Genomic DNA, 14687 nt, shown 5'->3' with positions numbered 1-14687 from the left:
TAGTGGGCTCGAATCGGAGTTGTAACGAGAGAGATATGGTCAAAAGAAGTCCAGTGGCACAATCGTAAATATTTCGAAATGGGATTTTTTTTATAAAAATCTGGTTTTTTTCTCTATCTCTCTCTCTCTCTCTCTCTCTCTCTCTCTCTCTCTCTCTCTCTCCCGCGACCTCTCCCTCTCTCCCGTCAGCTCTCTCTCTCTCTCTCTCTCCTCGCAACTCCGGCCACCGGCCACGGCTGTGGACGGGGCCGGTACCAAAATGACCGGGGCGTCGTCCTCTTCCAGCCCCAGCCGTCTCCCGCCTCCAGCCGCCATGGTTTCGCCGGAAAATGGAGGAGAAGCGGCCGGCGTCGTCCGATCTTCGCCGCCGTCGATCTCCCTCCTCCGGCCACCAAATCCGACGAACAAGGTATGGTTTCTCACCTATTTTTCATGCTCTAGCTGCCTGTTGGGTAGGATTAGATCGATTCGTAGCGTAGGCAATTCGATTTTCGAATTGAAAATCGGCCGAACTTTGGCCGCCATGATCGGCCATTTCCGGCCACTTTTTGGGGTAGGTCCAAGAATAAAAGTGACTCCAAATGAGGTGTTTTACCTAGGATAGGAGTTTGGAGTCTTGGTTCCGAGATTTTTCGACGAACCATAATTACTTTGGACACCCGATCTGCCCGCGCGTGTGGCAGAGTGTGGGCGAGGGTGGTGGAGTGACTCTGGGCAGTTTTGAGATCCTCGTGCCGTCACGAGTGTGTAGGATTTCGCGGATCTCAATTCGGACGTCGTTTGACTATCGAACGGATAATCGCATATTATGCGTTATCCGGGTTCGATAGGTTGTGACCGTCGGATGGTCCCAAATTTAATATATGTTAATCTAGGTATTTCTAGGATCGTGTAGGAATTCACGGATCATGAATCGGAGCCCCGGATGTTCCGAATAATAATTTTAAGTTTATATTTTATATTAACCGTCAGATCGTGCGATCGTGAGAAATCCGACCGTCCGATCTGAACCAAACTTGCAGGACAAGTGTCCTATACCTGGTAGAACCCATAGGGACTTTCGGATCCGAAATTGGAAGTCGTGGGTTCTGCTGGTCCGGTTGACCAGGGTTAGAATAGTTTGACCCTTGGTTGACCGCGAGTCTCCCGGCGTAATCTCACCTTTCTAGGGGGGATTATCGGGTGCTAGATGATTGTGGAGGGTTACACAATATTAAAATTAATTTATATAACTATAATTATATATGGTTGTACAAGGGTACAACAGAGTCTAGAATGTCAGTTTGGAGTGCTATACGCACTACTTTAGGTACCTCCCCAGATTTTGGATTCACTGCAAGCACCACCAAGTGAAAGTTAGGTCCCGCGTGGCGTAGGTTATCCGGCATTGGGACAGGCCCCATACGTGGCGTTGGTTGTACCGGCGTATGGGGAGCTATTGTGATATTGAGTTGAGGTCGCACGTGGCGTAGGTTATCCGGCGTGTCGACAGACCCCATACGTGGCGTTGGTTGTACCGGCGTATGGGGAGATTTGTGATATGATATTGAGGTCCCGCGTGGCGTAGGTTATCCGGCGTTGGGACAGGCCCCATACGTAGCGTTGGTTGTACCGGCGTATGGGGAGATATAATGATAGTATGGCATGGTCGCACGTGGCGTAGGTTATCCGGCGTGTTGACAGGCCCCATACGTGGCATTGGTTGTACCAGCGTATGGGGAGAATATGTGAAATGCAGAGAAAGGAAATAAGGTATCACCGATGTGTGGAATTGGGTTTTAGGGAAGAACTACGTGTGGCTTGATCCCTCAAAGAGGGTACGTAGGCAGTCTAAGGTTATTAGGTGCAGCCGCAGACTAAATATTAGTCATATTTGGTATTTGAATTGTTTGGTAGTTGTTTAAGAATTATTGGAAGGCCGAAGGCCATTTATGAGAATTTGCATGAAATTATATTGTGCATGCTGCTAGTTGGGAATATTAAATGCGTTTTCATGCAGGTATAAATTTTGGGAAATGTCCAATTTATAGGGGAGACTCTGCCGAAATTTCGGCAGGAAGTCTCGGTTTTTAGTAAGTGGGCCTGGCATCGGGGTGATGTCAGGAATTCCAAAGGGTTCGTCTCGGGTTTTGAGAAAATTCGGGGCGGGTCCTTAAAGTTGGTATCAGAGCTCTAGGTTCAATTCCCTGTGGACCCTGCACTTCATGTGCATCCTTAAATTGTGGGGATCAAAATGGGTACCATCTCGGAATGGCACATTTGCGACGTTGAGGACGTCACAAAAGTCAAATTATTTCACAGAGGAAAGATACATAGGCCGCCAGAGTATAGGAAGGGCTGGAGCTTTACCACAGACAGTGGTTGTTTCAGAAGTTCCGGAAGATTGCGAATAGAAGCCGAAAGTTTGCATAGGGTAACACCTGTACGTATGGTACAGTTGGATGTCCCTATGACAAAGTTGTCCGTTGGGTCCGCATAAGCGGGAGGTAGGGAGTGGATCAACCTACTTCTAGGGATCCTCCATTGCCTGAACATGTTGCTAATTTTCGATTGTGTGCCTAGAGCACCGAGTCGAAGATCCTAAGAGCATAACCTCTCTCTGGGACGAGCAACTCCCCGACATTGGATCAAGGGATCCAGGGTCTGAAGGGTGGCGTTGGTATAATCGAAATCACAAGTGTCTCTTACAGAAAGAGGCTCGTGTGTGGTAGGAATACTGTGGTCAAATCCAAGGATGAGACCCAGATGGATTGAGTACTCCTACCTACGGAGATGGAGAGTACTTTGGGGTCTCATCTCTTGTGAGCACGTCGGAGTAGAGACCTCTTATTGGAATCAGAAATGGATCATGGTCGAGAGAGATCGATGATGATTACAATTCGGTAAAAATGATCCTTTCTGACTTTCCTCTCAAGGAATCGTGTTGGCAATGTTGCTTATCGATTCTAAAGAAAGAAGGAAAATATCAATAAGTCAAGGAATGCGGATCCTCTTTTAGTAGAACAGCTAGAAGAGAATCAAATCACAAATGGAAGCGTCTAGCTTTCAAGGGGAGCGCTGGGGGAACCCAAGTGGCAGTTGCAGGCCCCAATGCTCATAACCCTTCGAGTGACAGGTAGGAAATTTCGAGGACGAAATTTTTATAAGGGGGGTAGTCTGTAACACCCCGACCCCAAATTTCTCCAAATTTAACCCTTATTTAATTATTTAAGGGTATTTTAGTCATATTTTTAACCGGAGAGAGCTTGGGGCAGTGACTAGTATTTTTGGATAGGTCGTACTGAGACGAGTTCATAGACACGTAGTGGGCTCGAATCGGAGTTGTAACGAGAGAGATATGGTCAAAAGAAGTCCAGTGGCACAATCGTAAATATTTCAAAATGGGATTTTTTTATAAAAATCTGGTTTTTTTTTCTCTCTCTCTCTCTCTCTCTCTCTCTCCCGCGACCTCTCCCTCTCTCCCGTCAGCTCTCTCTCTCTCTCTCCTCGCAACTCCGGCCACCGGCCACGGCTGTGGACGGGGCCGGTACCAAAATGACCGGGGCGTCGTCCTCTTCCAGCCCCAGCCGTCTCCCGTCTCCAGCTGCCGTGGTTTCGCCGGAAAATGGGAGGAGAAGCGGCCGGCGTCGTCCGATCTTCGCCGCCGTCGATCTCCCTCCTCCGGCCACCAAATCCGACGAACAAGGGTATGGTTTCTCACCTATTTTTAATGCTCTAGCTGCCTGTTGGGTAGGATTAGATCGATTCGTAGCGTAGGCAATTCGATTTTCGAATTGAAAATCGGCCGAACTTCGGCCGCCGTGATCGGCCATTTCCGGCCACTTTTTGGGGTAGGTCCAAGAACAAAAGTGACTCCAAATGAGGTGTTTTACCTAGGATAGGAGTTTGGAGTCTTGGTTCCGAGATTTTTCGACGAACCATAATCGCTTTGGACACCCGATCTGCCCGCGCGTGTGGCAGCGCGTGGGCGAGGGTGGTGGAGTGACTCTGGGCAGTTTTGAGATCCTCGTGCCGTCACGAGTGTGTAGGATTTCGCGGATCTCAATTCGGACGTCGTTTGACTATCGAATGGATAATCGCATATTATGCGTTATCCGGGTTCGATAGGTTGGGACCGTCGGATGGTCCCAAATTTAATATATGTTAATCTAGGTATTTCTAGGATCGTGTAGGAATTCACGGATCGTGAATCGGAGCCCCGGATGTTCCGAATAATAATTTTAAGTTTATATTTTATATTAAGTGTCAGATCGTGCGATCGTGAGAAATCCGACCGTCCGATCTGAACCAAACTTGCAGGACAAGTGTCCTATACCTGGTAAAACCCATAGGGACTTTCGGATCCAAAATTGGAAGTCGTGGGTTCTGCAGGTCCGGTTGACCAGGGTTAGAATAGTTTGACCCTTGGTTGACCGTGAGTCTCCCGGCGTAATCTCACCTTTCTAGGGGGGATTATCGGGTGCTAGATGATTGTGGAGGGTTACACAATATTAAAATTAATTTATATAACTATAATTATATATGGTTGTACAAGGGTACAACAGAGTCTAGAATGTCAGTTTGGAGTGCTATACGCACTACTTTAGGTACCTCCCCAGATTTTGGATTCACTGCAAGCACCACCAAGTGAAAGTTAGGTCCCGCGTGGCGTAGGTTATCCGGCATTGGAACAGGCCCCATACGTGGCGTTGGTTGTACCGGCGTATGGGGAGCTATTGTGATATTGAGTTGAGGTCGCACGTGGCGTAGGTTATCCGGCGTGTCGACAGACCCCATACGTGGCGTTGGTTGTACCGGCGTATGGGGAGATTTGTGATATGATATTGAGGTCCCGCGTGGCGTAGGTTATCCGGCGTTGGGACAGGCCCCATACGTGGCGTTGGTTGTACCGGCGTATGGGGAGATATAATGATAGTATGGCATGGTCGCACGTGGCGTAGGTTATCCGGCGTGTTGACAGGCCCCATACGTGGCGTTGGTTGTACCAGCGTATGGGGAGAATATGTGAAATGCAGAGAAAGGAAATAAGGTATCACCGATGTGTGGAATTGGGTTTTAGGGAAGAACTACGTGTGGCTTGGTAGTTGTTTAAGAATTATTGGAAGGTCGAAGGCCATTTATGAGAATTTGCATGAAATTATATTGTGCATGCTGCCAGTTGGGAATATTAAATGCGTTTTCATGCAGGTATAAATTTTGGGAAATGTCCAATTTATAGGGGAGACTCTGCCGAAATTTCGGCAGGAAGTCTCGGTTTTTAGTAAGTGGGCCTGACATCGGGGTGATGTCAGGAATTCCAAAGGGTTCGTCTCGGGTTTTGAGAAAATTCGGGGCGGGTCCTTAAATCTGCTTCTTTTAAAAGCAACCTAGAACTTACTTTTAAAAGTTGCTGTCAAAATGTCACTACTTTTATAATAATTGAGATTTTTTTTTTTTACCAAACACGAACTGCTTAACTTTAAAGTAAAACATGTTTTTGGTAAGACACATCAACATAAATAACGAAATAAAAACTCTCCCAAGAAAAGAGAAATTCCACAATCTCACGGAAACAAACAAAACATAATGCCCTATCACCACCACCGCTTGAATCAGCCCCCATCAAACCAAGGGAGGATGACGAATAAATTCGCACATATTTGATATAGATCCACACCACAGACTGGATATAGATCTTGGACGTTAGTCTTTATAATAACAGCGGGTTTCTCAACCTCTGGCTCGTTATCTGTTCGGGTTCCTCAACTCGCGTTCGTCTTCCTCAACCTCTCGTTCGTGCGTGATTTGCTTCTTCTCTATTCTCGCACCTCTCTTCTATTCTTTATCCTCTATCTTCTCCTATCTTTGATTTTTTCTCTCCTTGTCTGTGAAAATCTTCATATTAATCTGACGATTTTTGTGTGAAATTCAATATTCTGATAGACTGGGTTTATGAGAATCTTTGCATCTCCTGGGTTATGGAATCTTTGCATCTCCTAGATTGGGTTTATGAGAATCTTCCCCTCTTTCAAAGTTCTGAAGATTTTTTTGATAATTTTCGAAATTTATTTATTTATTTATAGTTTGGTCCAGAATGGTGTTGCACCAAATCATGGACAGGATTCTTGACTGGTCCTGACCAATCCAATCCTAGAATTTTAATCCAGTCTTGCTTTATGTCATAATAAGAGTAGTTTACTTATACCATTCGTTCTCACCTTATATTCTTTGTGTTTTCTGTCACACTTACAGGTGAAGGTTGTTCACAATTTGGTACGAAAAATTGAACCAAAACTTAAAGTTGACCCCAAGACTTAAAATTTAGTTGAACCATCCGCGCAAAACCTTAATTATGGAGAAATTTTTGGATTTGGTGCTTGGTACACGTTACATATTCGTCGCCCCTCACGCGGATTGAAGACAAATGGCATGTGATTATTGTGTTATTTGGTCGGTCATGTTAGGGAGAATACAATACATTTAGACCACATTATGTATCATCTCTTTAATAAAAGTAGAGTCTATTAATACCATGAGTTCTACACATGGGTGGTTATGTGCATAGGGCAGATTGGGTGCACGTTTAACCCAAATAAAAAAAAATTAAAAAAAATACTCACATATATTATAAGCCTAGTCCAAAATTAAAAAAAAAAAATAATAATAAAAAACAAACTCTATACACATGTTGACCATCCAAGTGGTCCCATATCTTTTCTTTTGGCTAATTTGATCTCTCATTCTTCCGCACAAGACTGGCCCTTCATTGAATTCATAGATGGACAGAAATTAGTATTACTATGATACCATTGTTTTTGTTAATGTGGTGAAGGGTTTTCGAATAATAGACAATAGTTAAAACAAAGTAATTTTATTATATTAGAGAAGAATAAATGAGAGTAGCCGACATAGGCATTCTCCACCGAGTTGATCTCTTTACACCAGCCACAAGTATGTGGCTTTCTCTAGAATAATCTTCATTTCTTCACATGGGTTTTTCCGACATATGTAAGCTTCTCCAATAGTTTAGGCTCATCTCAAAGCATTCTAGATGTCTCCACACATTTCTTTAGCACAAACATGTCTATCCATCATGTTCAAGCTTCTTGATTTTTCTATATTTTTTAGCATACAAATGTGTGTTAATTTCAACAAAAAGCGTCTGCGCATGCATTTCGAAGAACCTCCTTCATAATTATACACCGCGTAAAACAAATGGCTTTGCTCTGTGTGTTCATATGGCACACGCTCAAGTCACCAAAGAGTTTTCAAGGAACTATAAATTCGAGTAGCCGCGTCCAAGGCAACCGCAAATTCTTTTATCAATAGTTCCTTCCTTAGTTAATTGGTCAAAATAGTCTTTTCATCTCTCCGCCTTAATTTTCAGTACATTCTCATAAGTTTTTTATTTTCTATTATTAAGCAGCATGGCTACCACATTGCATGCAAAACTGGGGTGCATTGAAATTGGGTTGCTTTTTGCTGTTCAAAAAAGCACTCTTGGCAAACAACAAAAAAAATGGCATTCAGTTGACAAAAAAGAAAAAGAAAAAAAGAAAATGGCATTCTGCTTTTGCAACCATCTACTGCTCTAGAGCCTTCAAACAGTAGATATCCATTACCAAATGGAAGTTTCCCTCTCCACATAAACCCAGATATATGAAATTCTAATATCAATAATATCAAGCATAGCCAGAAAGAGGAGGCATAAGGCTTATGCTGCCATCTTTTTTTGCAGCACAAGATTAGTTTACTTGTACCATTCTTTCTCGCCATATATTCTGTGTTTTCTATCACACTTTCAGGTGAAGGTTGTTTACAATTTTTTTTAGGAAATTGAACTAAAGGTTAAGTTGACCCCACGATTTTTGTAGATTCCAAATTTAGTAGAGAAATGCTTGAGTCAGGCGGTTGGAACGCGTTGCCCGTCCTGCACTTTCACAAGCACTCAAGTTACATTGCATGTAATTGCAATGTTATTTGGTCCGTCCGAGATAAGGACGTCTTTTCTTTGCGTTTTATTTTATGCCACTGCATTTGCTGCTACAATGTATTAGAATTTTCCGATTAAATTGTGCATGAGTTTCACCTGGAGTCAACATTTTGAATCTTTGTCGTTGAACACCCATTGACCACTCCCATTGGAGTTTCTCACCATATATTCTTTGTATTTTCTATCACACTTTCAGGTGAAGGTTGTTAACAATTTGGTTCGAAAAATTGAACTAAAACTTAAGTTGACCCCAAGACTCTTGTGGAGTTAAAATTTAGTTGAACCATCATCAAAACCTTAATTATGGAGAAATTCTTGGATCTGGCGCTTGGTACATGTTGCATGTTCGTCGCCCCTCACGCGGATTGAAGACAAGTGGCATGTAATTACTGTGTTATTTGGCCAGGTCATGCTAGGGAGAATACATTTATATCACATTATGTATTATCTCTCTAATAAAGATGGAGCCCACCAATACAATGAGTTCTATATATGCATGGGTGGTTCTATGCATAAGGCAGGATGGGTGCCTGCCCAACCAAAATTAAAATATAAAATATAAAAAATACCCACATATGTTGTAAGCCCAGCCTAAAATAAAAAGCAAACTCTACGTACAGTTGTCTATCTAGGTAGTTCCATATCTTCTCTTTCCTTCTCTCTCTTAGCTACTTGACATCAACATCTTCTTTCTCCCTCTATTTTCTATATATCTTTAATTATATTTTTAATTTAAATTTGAGCATTGTAGGGTTTAATTAGGGATGAAAGAGAGTTTGCTAATAATATCAACAATGCATCGATAATTGAGGAATTTAAGAGTTCTACGCCTCGCAGGATTAAATTTTAGATTTAAAATAGTGTTCTTTTATTTTGCATTGCATTTATTTTTGGTTTTAGTTTTAGTTTTAGTTTTAGTATTTGTTGAACTTTTATTTATGGATAAATATGCATTTGAGGGTAAGACTCATTACGTCCTCCCTGACTAGGTATGTCTTTTAATGTTTATTAATGAAATTCACTCATAACGTCAAGTTTAGTATGTAACTTTTGCCTAGTTGGCTTTCGAATCCTGAAACCACCACTGGTTCCACATCTATTAGAAATGTGATACACAAGATGGTCTTTAAGTATGATCTCCCTAACGTTTTCCTGTTTCGTCCGTCGGAGTTAAAGAGCTCTTTTCTTTGCGTTTTATTTTATGCCACTGCATTGCTGCTCAGATGTATTAGAATTTACCGATTAATTTGTGCATGACTTTTAACTTGAGTCAAGTCCACAATTTGAATCTTTGCCGTAAAATATCCATTTAACCACTCACATTGGAGTTTTGAAGGCGTCATACTTACTTCTTTTTAGTGACGCATGATTTCTTTGGCTCAGAGTGACGTGTATGTGTTTCCTTTAGCAGTTAGTTTCTCTACCGTTTATTTTTCGGTGAATCAGGTCTGAAAACAAAACTCAGCCTCCTTTTGAAACCAAAAAACCTCTACAGGCTACAGCATTATAAACCCACTGGGTGCAGTACGTAATTAGTTGCTGCGGCTAAGAAAATGAAAATAGTTTGTAAATATCAAGCCCACCTATTGATACACGCTTAATATTGGAAGCTTTCATTTTTACCGACAAGCGCACGCGTACCAGCACAGCAGCAGCAGTTATCATCTTCAACACGTACTGTTTCATTTAAAAGATACATAATATATTGAGCCTGAAGATACCTTTTATGTATTTAATTTGTCCATGTCTGCTTCAAAAATAAAAATTTAGCTGTCAACACGGATACAAAATAAGAGCTGACATATGCGGTCCTTTTTTCTTCTTTTTTTCTGGGTGGTTTCCCGGAGCCTGCTGCTAGTGCGTGTGAGTTCTTTGGTCTTCTCTACAACTTCCAATGAGAAACACGCTCTTATTGTCTTCCTCTTCCAAAAGAAGATTATAAGTAGGCCTCTTCATGCAAGGTGGTGATCCTCGTACTACAATTGCATTCTATAAACAATTTAAGTCCTTAAAAATTCCCCAAAACATTTTCTCTACTTTTCAGTTCTCCTTGAGAATTGTCAATCTTGTGTCCATAACTCCTTGCGAGTCAGTTGGTCACAATAGTCTTTCCATCTCTCTGCCTTAGTTTTCATCACATTATTTAGTTTTGCGGTTTTCAATTGAGCTGAGCAGCAGCATGTCGACCACCCTGCATGCGAAACTTGGGTGCATTGAAATTGCGTTGCTTTTTGCTGTTCAAAAAAGCACTCTTACCAAACACCAAAGAAAATGGCATTCTGCTTTTGCAACCATCTACTGCTCTAGAGCCTTCAACCTTTCTTCTCTATCCAAACCCAAATTCACAAACACCAAAATACCTCGCTCTCCCTCTTATGCCACTCTTACTGTCGAGCCAGATAATGAGTTTGAAATTGATCAAACCACCCTCACTGACCTTGTCAAGGAGAGAAGCCTCAACCAGCTCCGGGAGCTGGGAGGGGTTGAAGAAATAGCATCAGCTCTCAAAACTGATGCAGAGCATGGAATCCATGGCTATGGTGATGCTCAAGACATTGCCAAAAGAGTTGAAGCCTTTGGCTCAAACACATACATGAAGCCACCAGCAAAAGGGTTCTTCCATTTTGTTTGGGAAGCTTTTAAAGACCTCACAATTATCATCCTCTCAGGCTGTGCTGCACTCTCTCTTGGTCTCGGGATCAAAGTGCATGGCCTTAATGAAGGCTGGATCGATGGTGGAAGCATATTTATCGCAATCATTCTGGTGATTTCTGTGTCGGCTGTAAGTAATTACAGGCAGAACAGGCAGTTTGATAAGTTATCAAAAGTCAGTGACAATGTCCAAATTGAAGCTGTGAGAGGCGGCAGGCGCCAACAGATTTCGATATTCGATATTGTTGTAGGCGATGTCATTTGCTTGAAGATTGGAGATCAAGTTCCAGCTGACGGGTTGTTTCTTGATGGCCATTCATTACAAGTAGATGAATCAAGCATGACGGGGGAAAGTGACCATGTGGAAATAAATCAACCCCAAAATCCATTCTTGTTCTCTGGCACCAAAGTGGCTGATGGCTACGCTCGGATGCTTGTAACTTCTGTGGGCATGAACACAACTTGGGGTGAAATGATGAGCCAAATCAGCCGTGACACGAATGAACAGACGCCTTTACAAGCTCGCCTCAACAAGCTAACTTCATCAATTGGTAAAGTTGGTTTGGTTGTTGCTTTTCTAGTGCTCATTGTCTTGTTAGTTAGATACTTCACAGGAAATACACAGGATGAGAATGGAAATCAGGAGTATAATGGCAGCAAGACCAAAGTTGATGACATATTAAACGCGGTCGTTGAGATTGTAGCAGCTGCAGTTACAATTGTTGTGGTGGCAATTCCAGAAGGCTTGCCTTTAGCTGTGACTCTGACTCTTGCTTATTCCATGAAGAGAATGATGGTTGATAAAGCAATGGTGAGGAAGCTCTCTGCTTGTGAGACCATGGGCTCTGCTACCGTCATTTGTACTGACAAAACAGGCACTCTCACCATGAATGAAATGAAGGTGACTAAGTTTTGGTTGGGTGAAGAACCCGTGGCAGAGGAAGCTTTTTCATCCATATCTCCATATGTTCTTAATTTGATCCAAGAAGGGGTTGCTCTGAATACAACTGGTAGCATATACAGGCCTAGTTCCGATTCAGAAATTGAAATCTCAGGCAGTCCTACTGAGAAGGCTATTCTTTCATGGGCGGTACATGGATCGAAGATGGATATGCAGAAAGTGGTGAAGAGTTGTAGCATTCTGTACGTTGAGGCCTTCAATTCACAGAAGAAACGAAGTGGGGTTTTGATGAAGAGGAAGGCTGACAACAATACAATTCAAGCACATTGGAAAGGAGCTGCTGAGATGATACTAGCAATGTGCACAAGTTACTACAATTCCTCTGGACTTGTTATAAATATGGATGACAATGCAAAAATGAGATTTGAGCAGATTATTCAAGGTATGGCAGCTAGCAGCCTCAGATGCATTGCATTTGCACATAAAGAAATTCCAGCAGAGGAGCAAGCGGATGAACGAGACCACAAAGCTTTGCTAAAAGAAGATGGATTGACTCTATTAGGACTTGTTGGTCTTAAAGATCCATGCCGTCCTGGGGTGAAGGAAGCAGTTGGAGACTGTCAATATGCAGGGGTAAATGTCAAAATGATCACAGGTGACAATGTTTTCACTGCAAAAGCCATAGCCACAGAATGTGGGATACTCAAGCCTAATCAGGACATGTTCAGTGGAGCAGTGGTAGAAGGTGTGCAATTTCGCAACTACACGCCGGAAGAGAGAATGTTGAAGGTGGACAAAATCTGTGTAATGGCAAGGTCCTCCCCATTTGACAAGCTCCTAATGGTGCAATGCTTGAAACAGAAAGGCCATGTGGTTGCAGTGACAGGTGACGGCACGAATGATGCACCTGCTTTGAAAGAAGCTGATATAGGACTTTCCATGGGAATTCAAGGCACAGAAGTTGCCAAAGAGAGCTCAGATATTGTGATCATGGATGACAACTTTGCATCAGTGGCCACAGTTTTGAAATGGGGAAGATGTGTTTACAATAACATCCAGAAGTTCATCCAATTCCAGCTCACTGTCAATGTTGCAGCTCTTGTGATCAACTTTGTAGCAGCAGTTTCAGCAGGTGAAGTCCCATTAACAGCAGTTCAATTGCTGTGGGTGAATTTGATCATGGACACACTAGGTGCTCTGGCTCTTGCCACTGAGAAGCCCACAAAAGAACTCATGGAGAAGAAACCAGTGGGAAGGACTGAGCCTCTCATCACCAACATCATGTGGAGGAACCTCTTGCCTCAAGCACTGTACCAGATTGCAATCCTCCTGACCCTGCAATTCAGAGGCAAATCAATCTTTGGTGTGGATGACAAGGTAAAGGACACCTTGATCTTCAACACTTTTGTGCTGTGCCAGGTGTTCAATGAGTTCAATGCAAGGAAGCTTGAGAAGAAGAATGTGTTCAAGGGCATTCACACCAACAAATTGTTTCTGGGGATCATTGCAGTGACAATTCTGCTTCAGGTGGTGATGGTGGAATTTCTCAAGAAGTTTGCAGATACAGAGAGGTTGAATTGGGGGCAATGGGGTGCATGTATTGGAATTGCAGCTGTTTCTTGGCCAATTGGTTGGGTTGTCAAGTCTATACCTGTACCAGAGAAACCCATTTTCAGCTATCTGAAGATGAAAAAACATAAGAAGAACTTCAGTTGAAGTATTTTGAAGGAATCCCCCCAGGCTGGATGCATCAGGCATGGTTTGCATTCTTTTATTTGATAATTTATTGGATTCTTTTATTATTCTAAAGTATTGTAATTAAAACTTTGTTGCACAGCATACAGTCGATAATGTAAGTATTTGCAACATTGTTTTTGTATGTAAATAGATTCAGCATATAGTTGATAATGTAAGTTAATCTTCAGAATTCCCTATTTTAATACACAACTTTAATAAATTATGCTCTTCTTTTTTGAGAGTAAGTGATAATCGTATTCAGAACTTAGGCACCAAGACCATCAGCCATAAGGGCATAAACTACCCAAAAAGGGTTGATGCAAATATGGAAGCACAGTAACCACGCATAGTTATTCCAGAGAAATACACAAGTATATCTCCACTAATAGTGGCATAAAGCCAAACAAATTTCCACTTGAAAGCCACAAGCTTAAACAAATCAGATGTGGGCAACAGCGCCGAAAACTACCAATATCACTACAACTTTTAAACTCTCACAAGTAAAAATACAAGTAGAGACTCAACTACAAACAAAACACCCAACTGACAAGAGATTTGATATAATTATTACAACCCAAAAAAAGAGGCAAAACCAACCGGAGATGACAGAAAGTAGAGTTGTTGTCGTCGCCACCACGAAAACAGGAAAACTACTGTCGAATCCCAGGTTTAGGAAAAAACCGCAGCCACACAAAACCCACAAATCTGCAAAAAGAATCTAAATAACATCAAGATAAAGCTGCAAAACAAAAGGACAACACAAGGTGAGAGGGATTTAAGGAGATCTGTGGCAACAAAAAATAGAGGAGAGAGCACAACCAAACCCTCAAAGGAAGGCAAGAGAAAAGAGCGTGGAAGCGGATGAGAGGATATAAGAAAGGAGAAGGAAGGAGAGGGGAGGAAAGGCAGTGAACTTCCCTCCCCCTCCCCTAGCATAGAGGGGTGGCTAGGGTTTGAAAGCTATGCCGAGGAGCCAATAAGCTCATAAAGCTAAGAGAGAAAGAGGGCCAATAAGCCTATATAAGTTAGGAAGGAGGCCAATTAGCCTACACCAAGTTATGTATCATTCTCCTTCAAATATAATAAAATCACTTTGTTCAACTATTGTCCTATTGTTCTAAACCTCTTCACACATAAACCAACAATGGTATCATAGCAACACCACTCACAATCAACTTACAATCTAACAAGTGGTATGGGAGCGTCACAAACACTCATCGCACACCTCCTAAATTCCAACAAGTTTCTTGGTCCAAATCCCAGCACCGAAAATTATTTTTAACTAGTTAAAAATTATTTGGACAAGCTACATAAAATCCCCTAAATTATGAGGTCATTTTCAACTTCATACCTAATTTTAGAGACATTTACGAGTACATATACAAACATCCGGAAACCCTACAATTTGCTCCCTTCGTTACACAA

General features: G+C 42.2%; 1 protein-coding gene across 1 annotated transcript; it reads left to right on the top strand.

The window, feature by feature from the left end:
• LOC18788282 (putative calcium-transporting ATPase 13, plasma membrane-type) lies at window positions 9624-14363 on the top strand. The gene has a single exon (XM_007225331.2). It carries the CDS (start codon window positions 10152-10154, stop codon window positions 13239-13241), a length of 3090 nt encoding a protein of 1029 aa, XP_007225393.1. The 5' UTR covers window positions 9624-10151; the 3' UTR covers window positions 13242-14363.

This window comes from Prunus persica, chromosome G1 (genome assembly GCF_000346465.2).
Source record: "Prunus persica cultivar Lovell chromosome G1, Prunus_persica_NCBIv2, whole genome shotgun sequence".
In the NCBI taxonomy this organism is placed as follows: Eukaryota; Viridiplantae; Streptophyta; class Magnoliopsida; order Rosales; family Rosaceae; genus Prunus; species Prunus persica.
The sequence above is the reverse complement of the archived record's forward strand: the minus strand, read 5'-3'. Positions and strand labels throughout refer to the sequence as shown.

Coding starts and splice junctions, on each gene's coding strand:
- LOC18788282 (XM_007225331.2), top strand. CDS start 10,152: ATGTCGACCACCCTGCATGCGAAACTTGGGTGCATTGAAATTGCGTTG.